The following is a 19,773-nucleotide window of genomic DNA, read 5'->3' on the forward strand; positions in this document are numbered from 1 at the left end:
AAGGTGTACCTGGACACCGGGGGCAGCACTCTCCAGGGGGAGTGTATGGATTAGAACATGTCACTGCAATACAGCTTGCTGCATCACACAAAGCCTGACCGTCCTACACACACACACACACACACACACACACACACACACACATTCATGTATAGAAACTAGCCAATAGTTACTAGATACACTTTCAGAAAAGAACAACATATTTTATCAAAACGTTAAACATTTGATAATCACTGAAACATTTAAACAGTGTTTAACAACCACAGTTGCTCATTTTGTACTTATGGTTAGCGATTGAACAAACCCTGAAGCCTACTAAAACCTTGTATTTAACATTCATAAAATGTAAAATCTAGTATTGTGTATACCTGACAGTGGCACGTCACACACGGATCCTCCGGGTCCTTGAACTTTTGGCCATTTTCATAAAAACGCTGCTTGTACTGGCACTGCCCACAGGAGCCACAGCACTCACCACCTGTCATATAATGATCAAAATCTTCTAGCTAGATGGATTGTTACTTATGTTAGCAAATGTTAGACCTCTTAGCCTGAATATTCTGTGGCTCTGTTCAAAACCCTGGTGAGCTGCCTACCAAGGCAGCATTTGTAGGCACTATAGGAACACTCACAATTTGAAAATAAGACAGCTTATACAAATCTAAATCAGCATGGCTTTTATACAAACATATACCAGGAAATCCAAGCAAGCATGGCAACGAGCTGATTGCAGTGGAAACTTTCAAGTAAAACGCTACTTTAGATATACCTGTTTTATTCAGTATTGAGAACTGTCCTGAGAGAAATTAGTCCAATCTAATTAAAATGCAGATGTTTTCAGATATATATTATTATTATTATTATTATTATTTAGTTATATTTTAAGTTATATATTTTAACATTTGAAGCCAAATTTGAAAAATGTATTTCATTAAGCCACCCTGTATATCTGAACTCTTTTTTTTTTAGTCAAAATTGTATTTAAATCAGATACTTTCTATCTTTTACTTTGTATGCTGTCTTAAGATGTAGCCGCCGGTCTATGTAGACAACTATGTAGGCCTTAATATCTTTCAGTTTTATTGCTTTCTTTGTCTTGTCTTTTCTTCTCTCTCTCTCTTACGTGATGCAGGGGTGGGGTTTGGGCAGGGCACAGGGGTCGCTGCAACGGGGTCGCTGCACCGGGGTTCGCAAATACACGTCACCTGCCCCCTCACACAAGAACATCTTTGGTCAGCGTCAGTCCAGGCGGCACCTTCCTCATACTGAATGCCATTCCTTATACATTCTACAAACACACACAGAATGAACACAAGTAAAAGTTTCAAATCAGTTACTTTCTATCTTTTACTTTGCATGCTGCCTTAAAACTTAGCAGCCGGTCTATGTAGACAACTATGTAGGCCTTAATATCTTTCAATTTAATTGCTTTCTTTGTCTTGTCTTTTCTTCTCTCTCTCTCTCTCTTACGTGCTGCAGGGGTGGGGTTTGGGCAGGGCACGGGGGTCGGTGCACAGGGGTCGCTGCACCGGGGTTCACAAATACACGTCACCTGCCCCCTCACACAAGAACATCTTTGGTCAGCGTCAGTCCAGGTGGCACCTTCGTCATACCGAACGCCATTCCTTATACATTCTACAAACACACACAGAATGAACACAAGTAAAAGTTTCAAATCAGTTACTTTCTATCTTTTACTTTGTATGCTGCCTTAAAACTTAGCAGCCGGTCTATGTAGACAACTATGTAGGCCTTAATATCTTTCAATTTAATTGCTTTCTTTGTCTTGTCTTTTCTTCTCTCTCTCTCTTACGTGCTGCAGGGGTGGGGTTTGGGCAGGGCACGGGGGTCGGTGCACAGGGGTCGCTGCACCGGGGTTCGCAAATACACATCACCTGCCCCCTCACACAAGAACATCTTTGTTCAGCGTCAGTCCAGGTGGCACCTTCGTCATACCGAATGCCATTCCTTATACATCCTACAAACACACACAGAATGAACACAAGTTAAAGTTTCAAATCAGTTACTTTCTATCTTTTACTTTGTATGCTGCCTTAGCAGCCGGTCAATACACCTGCCCCCCTCACACAAGAACATCTTTGGTCAGCGTCAGTCTAGGTGGCACCTTGGCGCTTTGACTACAACTGAAGACTGCCATGTAGATGTCTTCAGGTCAGGACTATTATAAAACGGTGAAGTTTGTGGCAGATTGGACATTGTATGCCAGAGTTACAACAACTGCCTGTTTCAAGGCGAAACATTGAACTTTGTCAGGCCGACACGCAATTTAATGTCTCAAAGGTCAAATATGATGTTGATCTGATTAAAGCTCTAGAAGAAAATGACAAAAACTGCCAAAATTTTGCAGAAAAAATTAAAAATATCTCACTTCCTGTTTTGGTTTTCAGATTTTGTTCCCAGGGACTTTTTTGTAGGTATTGGGCTGTTACATGTTTCTACTGAATGTCATACTTGTACATGAAATGTACTGTGAAGGGAGCATAATTGAAATTTTCAGTGGTGTAATGTAACAAAGTAATAATACTTTGTTACAATACTTAAGTATTTTTTGGGAGAATCTGTACTTTACTTGAGTTTTTATATTTCTGTCAACTTTTACTTTTACTCTACTACATTTCCTAAATAAAATGTATACTTTTGCTTCGATACATTTTCCCAAAGCATTTTCGTTACTCACTACAAAATAAAGTCGGAAGAACACAGACTGCAAGCAAGCATGTGCAAACAAGTGCTCACACAACCGTGGTTGATTTCATTTTCCGGGTTGCGTCCGGAAAATGAAATGAGAAAAGAATGTGCTGTCATTATACAGTATGAGAGCGACCTCTAGAGGTGAAATAAAAACTAAAACTGATGCCTTGTAGAGTTTGTTTTGACACGTGATGTGAGGCTGCGTGCTGCACAGAGCGGGACACTTCTAAAACGGATTTAAAACATAGACAACAAAATGGTATGTTATACAGTGTACAATACAGTACATATTTTCATATCATTATAAATTAATTAGTTTGTTGACTAGATGCTGCATTAGTGGAGAACAGTAGTATGTTTGCCGTTGAGGCTGAGAGGATGCTAACATTAGTAGTACCTCAAGCGGTTAAAACATTGTGACAAAAACTGTTTAATGTCATGATTGTTACCATTAATTTGCATTAGTTTATATCCATTTTTTTGCTGTTATGCATTCATTATCCAGCGAAGTTGCATATTTAAACTGTATTCTCATCATTCAGTGACAGAAACATAAATCAGAAATGTATTCGATTTCAGTTCTTTTATCGGCACTGTAACACATATTTTGATTATGTAATCATCAAGTTTTCTAAAATAGAGCCAAATAATGTGTGAAAGTTTACATATAATACACCTATGCTATGCCTTTTTGTGTAAAGATGGTAATTTTTAAGCATGACTTTGTAAATTTTATAAAATGGTAACACTACAATAAGAGTCCATTTGTAACATTAAATAAGGTTAATAAAATTATTGTTCATCTTTAATTTCAACATTTACATTTTAACATTTTAATGTTTTCTCTTACATTAGTTATATTGCACTATGAATTAACATGAACGATCAATGTATAATTAATATATTAGTATTTTTTATATTTAAAAATTAAAATAAACATTTAACCATTTTTTAATTCAAAGAAACAAAATGTAAAACTGAACACAATCTTGCTACTGTGTATAGAACAATTTTTTTTTTAAATGTTTTGCTCCTTTTGTATCTTACATTTTCTTGTACTTTTACTTTCAATACTGAAGTATGTTTAATAACTAAGTACAAAAAATATCACATACTTTAAAACTTTTACTCAAGTAACATTCTAAACAGTGACTTTAACAAAATTATTTTCTATACCTATAGATATCTATACTTTTACTCAAGTATGGTTTTCGAGTACTTTATACACCACTGGAAATTTGGTAGGTGGCGTTATCGAGTCATTTTGCAACACCAATTCTGAAACCCATATCAGATGTAAATTTTCACCACTTCTGACGCATGTGCAAAGTTTCATGAGTTTTCAAGCATGTTTCGGCCCTCAAAAATGTGATTAATTTCAGAGAAGAAGAATAACAAACTGAGCAATTATAATAGGGTCCTCACACATCGGTGCTCGGGCCCTAATGAATCATTCATAGACAGATTTAAAAATATCAAGTCATATTTAAAAGGTTGGACACACCGTCACAGACAGGACAGCAGGATCTAGGGGGCGGAGCAGTTGGGTTCTTACAGGGGACATGACAGTTTTCACTTGCACACTGAACCTGACCCTCCTACAGAGAGAGAGAGAGAGATTACATTTAAAAACTAAAACACTAATAGTCCATAAGACATGCAATACATTAAGAAAACAAACTATGTATTTAATAACAGGTGGCGACCCACCGTGCATGTACAGGTCGTGCAGGGGTCATCAGGACGCTTCCATTGAGAGCCGTGCAGGTGCCACACATTGTCCTGGACACAACCTTCATATCAAACAAAAGACTCTTTTGATGAGTATGAGCATGTCTGAGCAAGTTACATGTCATTACAATTGACAAAAATGTACAAAAAGCTCACGTTATACTTACTTCGACACCTGGGACAGCACTGCCCACCTACAGTCTCCACCAAACGACAAGGAGATGTAGGACACGACTGAGTCTCACAGGCTATATTCCCTTCCTACAAGGAAAAAACACACACAACCTCCTTAATTAGTGCTGATTTCAAAGATACAACTTTAAATAACTAGTTACAGTAACTTTAAATTTTAACAGAAAATGACCAAAAGCACCACTGATGTGTTTAGAAGTAAATGCATCATCTTTTTGGTTAACGTTAAGGATAATGCATTACAAGCAATGTGTGTTATGTACAGTGCTGTTATTTACTAAAATGTTAATATTAAAAAATTATTAACCAACAAAAGTTAAATAAAATAAAATATAAATATTACATGAAATATTGAAAGAAAAAATTAAATTAGAAACAATTGAAAATTAGAAATGTAGTCTTGGAAATTAAACTCAAATAAAACAAACTGAAGTTGAAGTATTATTAAAACCAAAATAGCCAAATAGAAATATAAAAGAATAATGAAATAACTAAAAATAATTAAAATGAAAATGTAATGCTATAATAGTATATAAATAATTCTAAAATAACACTTATGTAATAAAATTACATTTGTGAAAGTAATGAGTGAAGAAACATGTTACTTTTTGGATTTGCAATATAATACTTGTTTCAATTTGTATTTTTTTTTTTTTTTACAATTTTTGCAAACCTACATTCAGGCCTACATTTTACAGACAACACTATAAGTAACACTTATACTGTCTGCAAACTATAAAACTATATTACTTTCCATTATAAGTAATAATAATATAATGTAAAACAATAAGCACATTACATTTACAGTAGTGTGTGAGGGGAAAAAAAGAGTAAAAGAGAGCAGGAAAATGTATCAAACAGTCCAAAAGTCACTAATACGAGCATTTTCATAATATAAAATATAAATTTCTTTTAAATAATAATTACAATATTCTAATGTACAATGCCTAATTGTAACTTTGCAGTCGATGAATCTAAACAAGGACAAAACAGAAATGCACATTATCATCTCACAGCCTTACATTGCACACACAGCGTCTGCAGGGGTCACGGGGGGGTTGAAAAGAGACGCCATTTAGGACAACTTCCCCCTTAAAGATACAGCGGGAACAATCTCTGCAGCAGGAGCCAAACGGTGGCTTCACACCATCTTGACACGTCTGAGGACACTGTTGCATGTTTACACACGACTGTTTCCCACCCTGATGAGCAAAATACAAAACACAGCACAGTTAGATGCAAACTATAGGGTAATTTCATCCACTAACATGTAATACATTATGCGTATTAGTGATAGAGAAGCACCTGACATGTACAGGTCTGGCAGCCATCAACGGTGCTGAAGGAGCCTTTGTACGGCCGACCGACCACATCACATACTGCAAAGGACACAATAAGGCACGCAAATTACTGTGCAAGTAAGCAGTTCCAGAACCATTGGAGTCACATAGAAATGATAGAGCTAAAATTAAAGAGTTCAAATGTGCTTGTGAGCATGTACCAGAGCAGGTAGGGCAGCACTCCCCACGTCTCCTGTAGGGGTTGGGACACGGGGTGTTTGGACACTGAATGGGATTACACGACACCTGACTGTTCTGAAAATAAACACATTCATTCCAATTTAACATGTTAAAAGCAGTTTAGTTGAGCAATTTGCATGACATGTTTAAAATGCAACTCTTAGTCATTTTTTTGTAGTTTGTAATTTATTTGGTACTGTAAAACTAAACAGCAAAAAACTATGTACATGAATGTAAACGCAATAGTGTTAAAGGGGACCTATAATGCCCCTTTTACAAGATGTAATATAAGTCTCTGATGTCCCCAGAAAGTGTATGTGAAGTTTCCGCTCATAATACCCCACAGATCATGTATTATAGTTTGTCAAATTTTCCCCTATTTGGGTGTGAGGAAAAACAGTTTTTGTGTGTGTCCCTTTAAATGCAAATGAGCTGCTGCTCCCGGCCGCTTTCCAGAAGAGGGCGGAGCTTTAACTGCTTACACTTCGGTTGCTCAACAACAAGAAAGCTGGAGAATCTCACACAGCCAAAATGACGATTGTTAGTAATGGTGTTCAGCCTTACATTGTTCAAACTGGAGTCAAACAGACTCAAGATGAAGTTACAACTTTTAGAATGCAACTTTCTTTAATATATATTTATATATTAATATATATTTAATTTATATAAATTTATGGAGTTGATTCAACTCATCGACTAGCATGTGCCGTCATGTTAATATTTTGTGCAAATCCAGCATTGAATTTTTGTTGCATGGCAACAACACTCTTCTACAACAACTCTTCCTCTTCTCTAAAGCACTCCATTATGGCCTAACATGGCCTCACCCTCTTTGTTGCGTGTTCTTATGTAAATTTTAGGGTTAGTGATGTCACTAACCAGGGAAGAAGCTCCTTGTAGTCCCTACCAGCCATTGCTGTAGTCTTTAAACAGAGAATCTTTTACATTTTTTATATTTCACTGAAAAACTTAACATACATTCACCATTTTTATCTTTATCTTTTGCTATTTCAGTTTGACCACTGAAACTTATTTAACATTTACATTCAACTATTAAAAGTCTGTATGCGTTAGTTTATACTTGAACCTTTTTTTTTTGTGAGCATGGTTTTTGGCAGCTTTTGTGGTGCAGTTTTTAAAAAAAATTCAATTTCAATTTCAATTTCAATTTCAATTTAAAATTATATTTCATTCCCACAAGGTGGGCAAACACACACACATACACACAAGTAGACTCACAGAGCATTTGCAGTTGAGGCAAGGGTTTGATCTTGACACAAACACATCACCGTTCTCATAAATTTGACCATGGTGTTTACATTCTAAAGATAAACACAAAGAAAAAACAATACACCATGTGAGGCAAATGCAAGATGTATTTTAGGAGAACTTTGTTAATACAATATTTTATTAATATGGCACTCATTCATTGGTATATATGAAAGTAGAGTGTGGGTATTTATGTGCATGTATAGAGATGCATTGTGGGTACTTGTTTGGCAGTCACGGCAGCATGATCTCTTAGGAACAGACGGTTCCTCGCAAGACTGTGATGGGCATGGATTCACATCACATTCTACTCTTTCTCGCTATAGAAGAAACACACACACCAAAAACAATGTCAAAATGGCACAATAGATGCCAGTGCGTGAGAAGCACATGAGTGAAGATCAAAGATTAAATCTTTTAGATTTCCTACCTTACACGTACACCGGTTGCAGTCGTCTGGGCTGAAGACATCGCCATTTTTGTAGATATTGCCATGAAAGCTGCATTCTGCAATCAGAGACATACACAAAAATGATACCCCTATGAGACTTCCTGAGATAATCATGTGAGATGAACAACTGCAGGTAAGTGTGTGCCTGCAGCATAATTCCAGCCCACATCAGATCGAATCTTATCAACATGTCTATAGGTATTCATGAGAGACTGCACCAGACATCTGATGTCTGAAAATGAGTTTTAAAGGTGCCCTAGAATCAGAATTTGAATTTACCTCGGCATAGTTGAATGACAAGTGTTCAGTACATGGAAAAGACATACATTGAGTTTCAAACCCCATTGTTTCCTCCTTCTTATGTAAATCTCATTTGTTTAAAGGGCACATATTATGCCCATTTTTACAAGATGTAATATTGGTCTTGGGTGTCCCCAGAATGTATTTGTGAAGTTTCAGCACAAAATACCTGTTATGACAGAGACACCGGAGACAGGAATAAAAGCAGTTAAGATGTTTATTTGGCAATCAGCAGAGCAAAACGGGTGATGAATGAGGTGGTGGAAGATCTCAGAGGTGGAATGAGTGATAATACTGTCCTTGTTGAAGTAGCAGATGAATGGAGATGGAGACGCTGGAGAAGGCTGATGGAAACACTCACACACACTGGCAGGTAGACACACGAGGAGACTGGAGACAATGGAGACGAAGGAGATGATGAGGCTGGGTAAGTATCGCTTAGGGAGTCCTTGAGGTAAGTTTACAACTGGTGTAACACAAACGAGACCGGACAGTGAGTGTGTGTGAGTGTGGGGTTTAAGTGCTTGTGTTGATGACTGATGTGATGAGCTTCAGGTGGCGGTGATTAGTATGCTGGTGATTGGGTGCGCGGGTACTGAAGTGAGGTGGAACCTGACGTGTCTGTGACAGTACCCCCCCTCCCACGGCCCGCTCCTGAGGGCCGAGGACCCCGACGTCGTGGTGGTCGTCCTCGAGGTCGTGGGGCAGGTCTGTCCGGGTGGTTGGTGTGAAAAGCCTGTAACAGAGCAGGATCAAGGATATCATTCTTGGGGACCCATGAGCGTTCTTCGGGACCGTAGCCTTCCCAGTCCACCAGGTATTCCAAGAGACCACCACGGCGCCGGGAGTCCAGGATCTCTCGTACCACGTAAGCAGTTCCATCGTCCAGGATAAGTGGAAGGGGGGGCTCGACGGCTGCCACGTCAGGTTCTGTGGAGGGAAGAACAGAAGGGTGGTGAGGTTTTAATAGTGACACGTGGAAGGTGGGATGAATTCTTTTGTATTGTGCAGGGAGTTGTAACCGGTAGGTGACGGGGTTGATCTGTCGCAGGATAGTGAATGGGCCAATGAAGCGGGGACTCAGCTTCTTGCAGGGCAGGCGCATCCTGATGTCCCTGGTGGGCAGCCAGACCTTCTGCCCCGGTTGGTAGGTTGGAGCGTGGGAGCGCCGAAGGTCGGCTGTCATCTTGCGCCTGCGCAGGGCTCTCTGCAGCTGGTGGTGAGCTGAGTCCCATACCCTCTCGCTCTCCCGAAACCAGTAGTCGACGGCAGGAACGTTGGAGGGTTCCCCGTTCCAGGGGAACAGTGGGGGTTGGAAACCGAGTACGCATTGGAAAGGTGTTAATCCAGTGGTGGCTTGACGGAGGGAGTTCTGGGCGTACTCGGCCCAACCCAGGTACTGGTTCCAGGGAGTTCTGGTGGCCGTGACAGAAGGTACGCAGGAAGCGGCCGATCTCCTGGATCTTCCGTTCCGTCTGCCCGTTCGACTGAGGGTGGTATCCAGACGATAGGCTGACGGTCACACCCAGGAGCGAGAAGAAAGCCTTCCAGACTCGGGAGATAAATTGAGGTCCTCTATCAGAGACAATGTCCTCGGGGATTCCATAATGGCGGAAGACATGGTTGAACATTAACTCGGCTGTGGTCATGGCTGTGGGTAGACCCTCCAGGGGAATGAGTCGGGCAGGCCTTTGAGAAACGATCTACGACGACTAGAATGCATGTGTTACCCTCAGACTCTGGGAGGTCGGTGACGAAGTCGACTCCCAGGTGTGACCAGGGCCTCTCAGGAACGGGCAGAGGATGAAGCTTGCCGGTGGGAAGATGGCGTGGGCTCTTGGAGATGGCGCACTCCCTGCAGCCCTGCACGTACCTCCTGACGTCGTTGGCCATGTTTGGCCACCAGAAGCGCTGTTTGAGCAGCGAGAGGGTCTCATTGACCCCCGGGTGACCAGTGCCAAGTGAAGAGTGAACGGAGTGCAGGAGTGGGAGTGCGTCGTGTCCGGGTGATGTAATGCAAGCCCTGGGGGCAACCCGGCGGAGTTCGTGAGGAGGCATTGGAGGAGGGGAGTGTCTCTTCTGACCACTCTATGGGGCTCATGAATATGGATTCGGGCAGGATGGTGTCGGGGGTCTTCGTTCCTTTCTTCGGGTGCATGGAGACGTGAGAGAGCGTCAGCTTTGAGATTTTTGGAGCCTGGACGGTAGGAAATTGTAAAGTTGAATCTTGAAAAGAACATCGCCCATCTGGCTTGGCGAGGGTTGAGTCGTTTGGCAGCCTTTAGGTACTCGAGATTTTTGTGGTCAGTGAGTACCTGGAACGGATGGTTAGCTCCCTCCAGCCAATGCCTCCATTCTTCAAGGGCGAGCTTGACAGCCAGGAGTTCCCGGTCCCCGATGTCGTAATTAACCTCCGCTCGGGTTAAGCTTGCGGGAGAAGAAGGCACATGGATGGAGCCTACTTGGATTCCCCTGCTGCTGTGATAGGACCGCTCCCACTCCGGTGGTGGAGGCGTCCACCTCAACGACGCAGATGGCAGGTCTGGATTGGGGTGGACGAGGAGGGGGAGCGGTGGTGAAGGCTTTCTTGAGGTGTTCAAAAGCTTCGTTGGCAGGTTGGGACCAGGACAGAGACTTGGGCTGATGACGGAGTAGGTTGGTGAGTGGACTGACGATGGTGCTGTAGTTCTTGATGAAACGGCGGTAAAAGTTGGAGAAACCTAGGAAGCGTTGGAGTTCTTTTATGGTACTTGGGGTTGGCCAGTTCTGGATGGCGGAAACCTTCCCCTCGTCCATCCGGATGCCACTGTGATCGATCACGTATCCCAGGAAGTGGACAGAGGGCTGATGGAATGAGCACTTCTCTGCTTTCAGGAATAGATGGAACTGCCGTAGCGTTGGAGGACCTCCGCAACGTGGTGGCGATGTCCAGGCTCCGGGAGTAGATAAGGATGTCATCTATATACACTAGGACGGACTTGTGGAGGAACTCCCGGAGCACCTCATGGATGAAATCCTGGAATACGGAGGGGGCGTTGACCAGGCCATACGGCATAACGAGGTACTCGTAGTGGCCGGTGGGCGTGACGAAGGCGGTCTTCCACTCGTCCCCCTCGCGTATCCGGATGAGGTTATACGCGCTGCGGAGGTCCAGCTTCGTGAACACAGTGGCACCACGGAGGTGTTCCAGGGCCGCTGGGACGAGGGGAAGTGGGTACCTGAATTTGACGGTTATCTTGTTTAAGGAGCGATAATCGATGCAGGGCCGCAAGCCTCCGTCCTTCTTGGCCACGAAGAAGAAGCTTGAAGCAGCAGGGGAAGTAGACGGGCGGATGTATCCTTGGTTAAGGGCCTCTTTGATGTATTCCTCCATGGCCTTCTCCTCCGGTACTGACAGGGGGTATATGCGTCCCCCTAGGGCACTGGTTCACCCGGCAACAGATCGATGGCGCAGTCCCATGGCCGGTGTGGAGGAAGCTTGGAGGCGCGTTGCGGGCAGAAGACGTCACTGAAGTGGGCATAATCGGGTGGAATGTCGACGGAGCGTTTATCCACAGGGCTTTCGATGGAGGTTGCGTTAATGGAGAGGTCTTTGGAGAGAGGAGATCTTGGAGTAGGAAGGTCTGGGAAGCAGCTGTAGAAGCAGTGGTCGCCCCACTTCAGGACTTCGCCCGTGCGCCAGGAGATGGTGGGGTTGTGTTGTTCCAACCACGGACGCCCTAGAACCACGTCAGCGGTGGATTCCTCCAGAACCAGCAGATGGATGTTCTCAGTGTGGAAGATACCCACTTGCAGCTGAAGCGGTCCAGTCATCCGTCGGATCAACCTTCGGCTCAGGGGTTTGCCCGTGATGGAGTGGACCTTGTAAACATTCGGAGAAGGCGAGGTCTTGAGCCCGAGGTGTCGACAGAGGGCGCCGGAGATGAAATTTCCTGCTGACCCTGAATCGAGGAGCGCCACCACTGAAATAGAAGCATTAGCCGCAGTAAGGTTTACTACAGTAGTGAGTGGTTTCATTTTTTGGATTGAGGGAATGATGGCACTCACCACGGGTCGAGGAGGACGAATTGGGCATGTGGAGATTACATGCCCAGGGGAACCACAATATAGACATAGATTCAGGGTCAGCCGTCTCTGTCTTTCTGTAGAAGATAAGCGGGAGTTATCCACTTGCATTGGTTCACTTGCTGGTTCTGGGGAGCTGACGGGTTCGAACCGACGGAGGAGTGTGGTGGTTGGTAGCTGGCTCTGGTGCTCTAGGAGGCACGACTGCATACGAGAACCCACTCGGATGGCGAGTTGGATGAAGCGTTCGAGTCCTAGGGAGTCCTCGTATGCAGCGAGATGCAACCGCACGTTGGGCTCCAGCCCTTGTCGAAAGGTGGTGATGAGAGCTTGTTCGTTCCAACCACTGGTTGCGGCTAGCGTTCGAAACTGCAAGGCATAATCATTAACACTCTTATTTCCTTGTTTAAGGTTATACAATTTCTCACCAGTGGACGAGTCGGTTAGGGGTTTTCCGAAGACTTCTCTGAAGTGAGAGACGAATGCAGGGTATGATTTAACGACAGAGCTTCTTTGAGTCCAGAGAGCATCCGCCCATAGAAGGGCCTTACCTTGCAGTTGTGATATTATAAACGCTATTTTAGCCGTGTCGGTGGGGTAGAGGTGCGGTTGCATCTCCAGAACCAACTCACACTGCAGTAGGAATCCGCTGCATTCCTCCGCCGATCCAGAGTAGGGCGCCGGTTTGGCCATGGGACTGGCGGTGAAGACTGGAGAAGCAGCCGCGGCGGTGGATGCGGAAGCGGCAGCGGCGGTGGGTGCTGGTGATGGTGATGGGGATTGTGAGGTGAGTGCTCGACGTAAAACGTCCACGAGCTCCTGAAAGGGGTCCTGTTGGCTCATGCTGATGCTTAGCTGTTAGCCCCAGAATGTATTTGTGAAGTTTCAGCACAAAATACCTGTTATGACAGAGACACCGGAGACAGGAATAAAAGCAGTTAAGATGTTTATTTGGCAATCAGCAGAGCAAAACGGGTGATGAATGAGGTGGTGGAAGATCTCAGAGGTGGAATGAGTGATAATACTGTCCTTGTTGAAGTAGCAGATGAATGGAGATGGAGACGCTGGAGAAGGCTGATGGAAACACTCACACACACTGGCAGGTAGACACACGAGGAGACTGGAGACAATGGAGACGAAGGAGATGATGAGGCTGGGTAAGTATCGCTTAGGGAGTCCTTGAGGTAAGTTTACAACTGGTGTAACACAAACGAGACCGGACAGTGAGTGTGTGTGAGTGTGGGGTTTAAGTGCTGGTGTTGATGACTGATGTGATGAGCTTCAGGTGGCGGTGATTAGTATGCTGGTGATTGGGTGCGCGGGTACTGAAGTGAGGTGGAACCTGACGTGTCTGTGACAATACCCCACAGTTAATTTATTATAATCATTTGAAAATGTCATTTTTGGGGCCTGTTTTAAAAAGAGCTGTTTTGGTGTGTACCACCTTAAATATAAATGAGCTGCATATCCCCGCCTTGCCTTTAGATGAGGGCGTAACTTGCATACCTATGGCAAAAAACAGTCGGTAGAAGCAGAATGGCTGAGAATGAGAGACCCGCTGTTTTGTATGTTATTCAGCCGTACATGTTTGAACCGGAATCAGGCCCAGATGATGAAGAGACTCCGGCAGAAGAAACACAATTGAGAATGGAGCAAGACGTCTCTGAATGGTTATTTGATACATTTATGTACTTATAGAGTTTTAATCGCGTCCCCTTTGCAATTATGGATGTGCAACACACACACACACACACACACTGTGATAACGTTCGTGCAATTTTTTGAAACTACAAACACAAATACGGTGATAACGTTTGCTAAGTACGTTGGATACACACTATACAAACAAGGTTTAAATTATATACACAGACATTCTACGACGACGACAACAACTTTAGACGCATTTGATATTGAATTGGCTGACATCGACTGAAATGACTATTTGCTCAAAAAACATTAAATACACTTACTTCTTCTGGAGATGACGTTGGATCGCGAACAGTAGGCAACGATCCACACTTGAGGATTAACTTTGAAGCAAGACCTGCTTTGAATTGACCCTCGTTCTCAAAACAGTCAGTCAAAAAATGATTCGTGCAAACATAAACGTATTTTGGAATTTTGAGTGGCGCCTTTCCTTCGTAAATAAAATCCATCCACTGCGTTTTCAGTGGCTCTGATGTCGGAAGTAAGTGAAAACTACTATGTTCATTATTACATCCCACAACAGAACACTTATGTTTCTTAGGAGACATTACCGGCTGTCGTTGAAACAATGGAGGATGGTTGATAGATCACCGACGGCGGGGTCTATGCCAAAACCAGATTGTCAATCAAACCACGTGGGTGGGGCTTAGCGCAATTCTACGTCACAGTGAGAGCAATCTTAGAACAGGGCGTTCTGAGACAGTGCTTATGAATTATTGAGATTGTAAAAAAACCACTGGGTGGATTTTTCTCATTCTAGGGTGGTTTTGCTCACACACTGCCAACACACATTTATGGTCAAACACCATGTAAAAGTGAATTTTGCATAATAGGTGCCCTTTAAAAGACTTCCGGAAAACACTCGCATCTCAACATAACACAGACTGTTACGTAACAGTCGGGATCATTAATATGTATGACCCCAATATTTGCATAATGCCAGCCCATTCGACGCATTAGACAAGGAAAGGCAGTATTAACAACTGGATCTGTGCACAGACAAGGTAAGCAAGCAAGAACAACAGCGAAAAATGGCAGATGGAGCAATAATAACTGACATGATCCATGATAGCATGATATTTTTAGTGATATTTGTAAATTGTCTTTCTAAATGTTTCATTAGCATGTTGCTAATATACTGTTAAATGTGGTTAAAGTTACCATCGTTTCTTACTGTATTCACAGAGACGAGAGTCGTTGCTATTTTCTTTTCTAAACACTTGCAGTCTGTATAATTCATAAACACAACTTCATTCTTTATAAATCTCTCCAACAGTGTGTAATGTTAGCTTTAGCCACAGAGCACAGCCTCAAAACTCACAAAGAATCAAACATAACCATCTAAATAAATACTTTACTCACATAATTCGAAGCATGCATACAGCATGCATGACGAACATCTTGTAAAGATCCATTTGAGGGTTATATTAGCTGTGTGAACTTTGTTTATGCAATGTATAGTCAAAAGCTGGTGGGGCAGAGGGGGCGCATCTCTTAAAGGGGCCGTGCTGAAAAAATCAGTGCATAGTTAATGATGCCCCAAAATAGGCAGTTAAAAAAATTAATAAAAAAAAATCTATGGGGTATTTTGAGCTGAAACTTCACAGACACATTCAGGGGACACCTTACACTTATATTACATCTTGTAAAAAAACAATCTAGGGCACCTTTAACAGCAGTTCAATGAGTTTTCGTGTAAAGTGGGGTTGAAAAGTTTGAGACCAAACTCAAATTCCCGTCATTCAAAATCTAATTTTAAGATGTATATAAACAGGACTAAGGATTCTGATAAATGAAAAACAAAGACACTATATTGACGTAAAGTGAAGAAGAAAAATGCAACATTCTATTAATCAAATAAACAAATTAGTGACATTATGTGACAATTTTGTACAGATGGTGAGATGTTCTTGTTTTGATTAAAGCAAAAGATGCTTTAATTTCATTATTTTCACAATTATGTTCTGTTTGTTCTCGGTCTTTGCTTTTCCTGCCAGCCTGAGTTGTTTATTAGTTTCGTCATTCTGTTCAGCAGAGTGTGATTCATTTTCTTTGTTTGTCTCTTGTATTGAAGTTCCTGTGTTTCTGATAGTTGTCTGGTCTCGTCAATATTTAACGGTTGTTGCTTTGCCTACATCTTCGTTACTCTATGTAGATTTGTAATTAAAGACTTTTGACTTTCATCATCCTTGCATGTTAATGGCGCATGTTAATGGCAAAAGTCTTTAAAGAGTTTCTGGTGGTTTCACACTTAATTCTAAGTCTCCAGTGCCACTATTTTCCAGAACTGCAAACTACCTGGAGTCTCCAGAAGTACAAGATGTCAGGTTCTCAGAGGCATTGCTAAGGCAAGGAATCCTGAAACATGATCCCCCACTTAATAGGAATCACACAATGAAGTATCATGAAATACATGAAGACTGATTTTTTAACAAAAAGTTTTATAGACAGATAGGTGAAGAGGAATTCTTGAGGGACCAGCACGAGTTCAAGTTCAAGACAACAGCAGCGGTGGTGAGGAAGTCATGGTGTGAGCTGCTATTAACAATGAGCAAGACAGACCTTTCAGGGTGAGAGATGGACTTAAAATGAACACCCAAAACTTACTGCCAGACTCTGGAAGATACATTTTTCAAACTGTGGTACAAGAGGATGTGGTGCTGGTCCTTCAAGAGTCACTCTCAACCTATCTGTCTATGAAGCCTTCAAAAAAATCAGCCTTCATGTATTTCAGAACGCTTCAGCTTGTAATTCTAATTAAGTGGGGGTCATTTTTCAGGATTCCTTGCCTTAGCAAAGTCTTGAGAACCTGACACCTTGTACTTCTGGAGACTCCAAGTAGGTTGCAGTGCTGGAAAATGGTGGCACTGTAGACTCAATGGTTCCTGATGGTTTCACACCTAATTCTTCACCTTAATTCTTAAAGGGATAGTTCACCCTAAAATGAAAATTCTTTCATCATTTACTCACCCTCACGTTGTTCCAAACCTTCTTTCATCTGGTGAACACAAAAGAAGATATTTTGAAGAATGTTGGTAACCAGACATTTGACAGTAGCCATTGACTTCCATAATATTTTTTTCCTACTATTGAAGTCAATGGCAACTGTCAACTGGTTACCAACATTCTTCAAAATATCTTCTTTTGTGTTCAGCAGAAGATGAAACTCATAGAGATTTGTTGAAAGAATTTTAATTTTAATCCCTTTTCTTCTCAGCCTTATTTTTGTGACCCTGCTGAGCATTTCTTGTCTAATGGCCACACCTCAATTTTGCAATTTCTATAGTACTGTATCCTTCTCATGGGCATTTAATAGTTTTTGATGTTTCACTGTAAGTTAAATCTCTTTTTTGGCTCTTTTTTGGCCTGTAAACGTAAACCTGCTTTATAATTACAGACATCTGAATATAAGGCGTTTTTTTACTTCCAGCCCTCATTAACAATTATATATAATTTACAAATGATTATATACAAAATTAATGGTAGTTATTGAGATTGATGTGGTTTGAAATTTGTAAAATATGCTCTGAAAAAAATATGATCAGAAAATCATATTACATATAATTATGCACGCACTGAATATTAGTTTTACAGGGGTGCACCAGTGCAAATCATTTTTGAACCTGTCATAACAAATAGATGCAGAGAGATTAAAGATCTGCAGATTCTTTTAATACTGCTACAAACATACATACCCACAAATAAACAAAAAACACTCACACCCCACTTTCCAAGTGATTACAGGTCTTTAGGTAAAACCACTCTCCTTGAAGAATAAACAAACTGAGAAGGAAGTCATTGTGTGTGGTTAATTATGTTAATTTTTGGTATGCATGAACATTTCTCTGATCTATGGTTTGATGATTGGCTTGCTGATTAAAGTAGATTAGATGGTTAATGAGTATGATGTAATTAATTATCTTGTATTTTGATTCGTAATGATGATATAATGGATGTTAGACAACTCACCACTTAAGCGGTTACACTGAACTTGTCCATTAGTGCAGGAACAGCTGGTACGGCTGTCAGAAGACCAGCGATACCCCTCATCCAACTGACGTCCTTCATAAACACACTTTAGTTTCGTATGATCACATGTTTGCAAGAGATCAATCCTCGCCTGCAGGTCAGTGTTCTACATACACAGAGAATTGATAAAATCCTGCTTGTCACCCTTACAAAAAGTACCATGGCAAAATGATGGTATCAGGCACACTTTGATACAGTGCTATTTTAGTATTATTTATATATTATTATAGTTTATTATTATTTTTAATTAGCTTTTATTTTTATATTTCCTAGTGCTGTCAATCGATTAAAATTAACTAATTAATCACACATTTTTCTGTAATTAATCATGATTAAACACATCAAACATTACATTTTTATATATTTTTATATTGTAATAATTTCACCCTTCAATCTCCAAATTAGTGTAGAAACAACATAAAGACAGTATTTTTTAATTATTTGATCTAACAGGTAGGAAATATCCAGAATCAAAGCAGTTATCAATCACTTCACAGTCATCACTGCATCATTTTAATTAAAATACAAATTAATTTTTATTACAGCAACAGAAGTTATTCAGTTAAGAGCAGTGAGTGATTTTCTTTTTCTTTTGTTCTTTGAGTAACATTAATGGCAGACTGTAGCAGATTTATTAGGCTGAACAGACCATCTACGGGAAAAGCCAGATTCCACCAAAGCATTTTTATCTTTATACACACAATAATAATCTTTTACATTGTAATCAATTGCAATTGAATTAGATATGTCTTTGAGTTCTGATAGACTAGACAAACTGTCTCTTTTGCAGGAATGTTTAGTCTCCATTAACAAATGGATGGCAGATAAAAGATCAAACTGATGTGTTGATTATTGTCCCAGACAACATTACCCCTAAGATTAGGCAGGTCATTGGTGGTCTATCGTCCCCTGACTGGTGACATAAAAAATTTGGGTGTCATTTACAACAGATCAATGTGTTTTAACAGTCTGTAGTTCATTCCTGTTTTTTCCCCAAAGCTCTAGAACTCTCTTCCTTTAACGCTGAGAACTATAAGTCTTTTAAAAAACATCTATTTGGACAAGCTTTTAATTAACAATATGGTTTGCCTGTTATTACATTTGTATTGATGGTATTTGTAGAGTATATTAATGCATATTTATTTTGTTTGTTTGATGTTATTTTTATTGTAAAGCACTTTGTGACCCCTCCTTGTCTGAGAAAGGTGCTATATAAATAAACTTTACTTACTTACTAATCCTTTTATTTTTAATATTTGGCATGTTTGTGTGTGTAATAGGCAGAGTGTACACATGTTGTGCACATGCATATAGGCCCATATTACAAACATGCTATTTAAAATATTGCGCCATTGACTTTAGACCAGGTTTGATCAATGGTGTAGTCCATTTCAGTTGCCTCAAAATAGTAATGCGCCAACAAAATTTTTGTTATGTGCTTTTGTCATTTTTATTAGTTTTAGTTTTTTCGACAAAGTTTTTATTTATTTTATTTCAGTTTTATTTTTATTTTTTTTAATTTCAGTTTGTAATTTTAGTAGTTAAACTTAGTTGCCAAGGCAAGGCAACATTTGAACATTTTCATCTTTTTTTAAGAATTTCAAATTTTCTATATTATTTTATTCAGATTTATTTCAATGAACAAAAATCTTATTTTTGTAAAATACTTTTAGTGTTAGTTAACTAATTATCATGCTACTTATCCCCTATACAAATCATGGTATGGTCATGGTACAAGCACAAAATAACAATGACAGTACCATGGTACTACTTAGTCCCTTTTTCTTTTTTTGGAAG

The 19,773-nt window shown here is 40.8% G+C and overlaps 1 protein-coding gene across 1 annotated transcript in view; it reads right to left on the reverse strand.

The window, feature by feature from the left end:
- The window catches only part of kcp (kielin cysteine rich BMP regulator), an 85,943-nt gene that overhangs the window by 47,172 nt on the left and 18,998 nt on the right, over positions 1-19,773 (reverse strand). The window contains exons 5-19 of the mRNA XM_067389972.1: positions 17,917-18,082; positions 7,855-7,931; positions 7,648-7,744; positions 7,395-7,477; positions 6,137-6,230; positions 5,941-6,014; positions 5,658-5,837; positions 4,611-4,704; positions 4,423-4,505; positions 4,217-4,310; positions 1,814-1,978; positions 1,471-1,635; positions 1,124-1,288; positions 369-478; positions 10-103 (exon numbers count right to left, since the gene is read on the reverse strand). Of these exons, the coding sequence (XP_067246073.1) occupies positions 10-103; positions 369-478; positions 1,124-1,288; positions 1,471-1,635; positions 1,814-1,978; positions 4,217-4,310; positions 4,423-4,505; positions 4,611-4,704; positions 5,658-5,837; positions 5,941-6,014; positions 6,137-6,230; positions 7,395-7,477; positions 7,648-7,744; positions 7,855-7,931; positions 17,917-18,082 (1,741 nt within the window). The remainder of the gene's footprint in view (positions 1-9; positions 104-368; positions 479-1,123; positions 1,289-1,470; positions 1,636-1,813; positions 1,979-4,216; positions 4,311-4,422; positions 4,506-4,610; positions 4,705-5,657; positions 5,838-5,940; positions 6,015-6,136; positions 6,231-7,394; positions 7,478-7,647; positions 7,745-7,854; positions 7,932-17,916; positions 18,083-19,773) is intronic.

The sequence above is a fragment of the Chanodichthys erythropterus genome, chromosome 7 (assembly GCF_024489055.1).
Source record: "Chanodichthys erythropterus isolate Z2021 chromosome 7, ASM2448905v1, whole genome shotgun sequence".
NCBI classification, from domain to species: Eukaryota; Metazoa; Chordata; class Actinopteri; order Cypriniformes; family Xenocyprididae; genus Chanodichthys; species Chanodichthys erythropterus.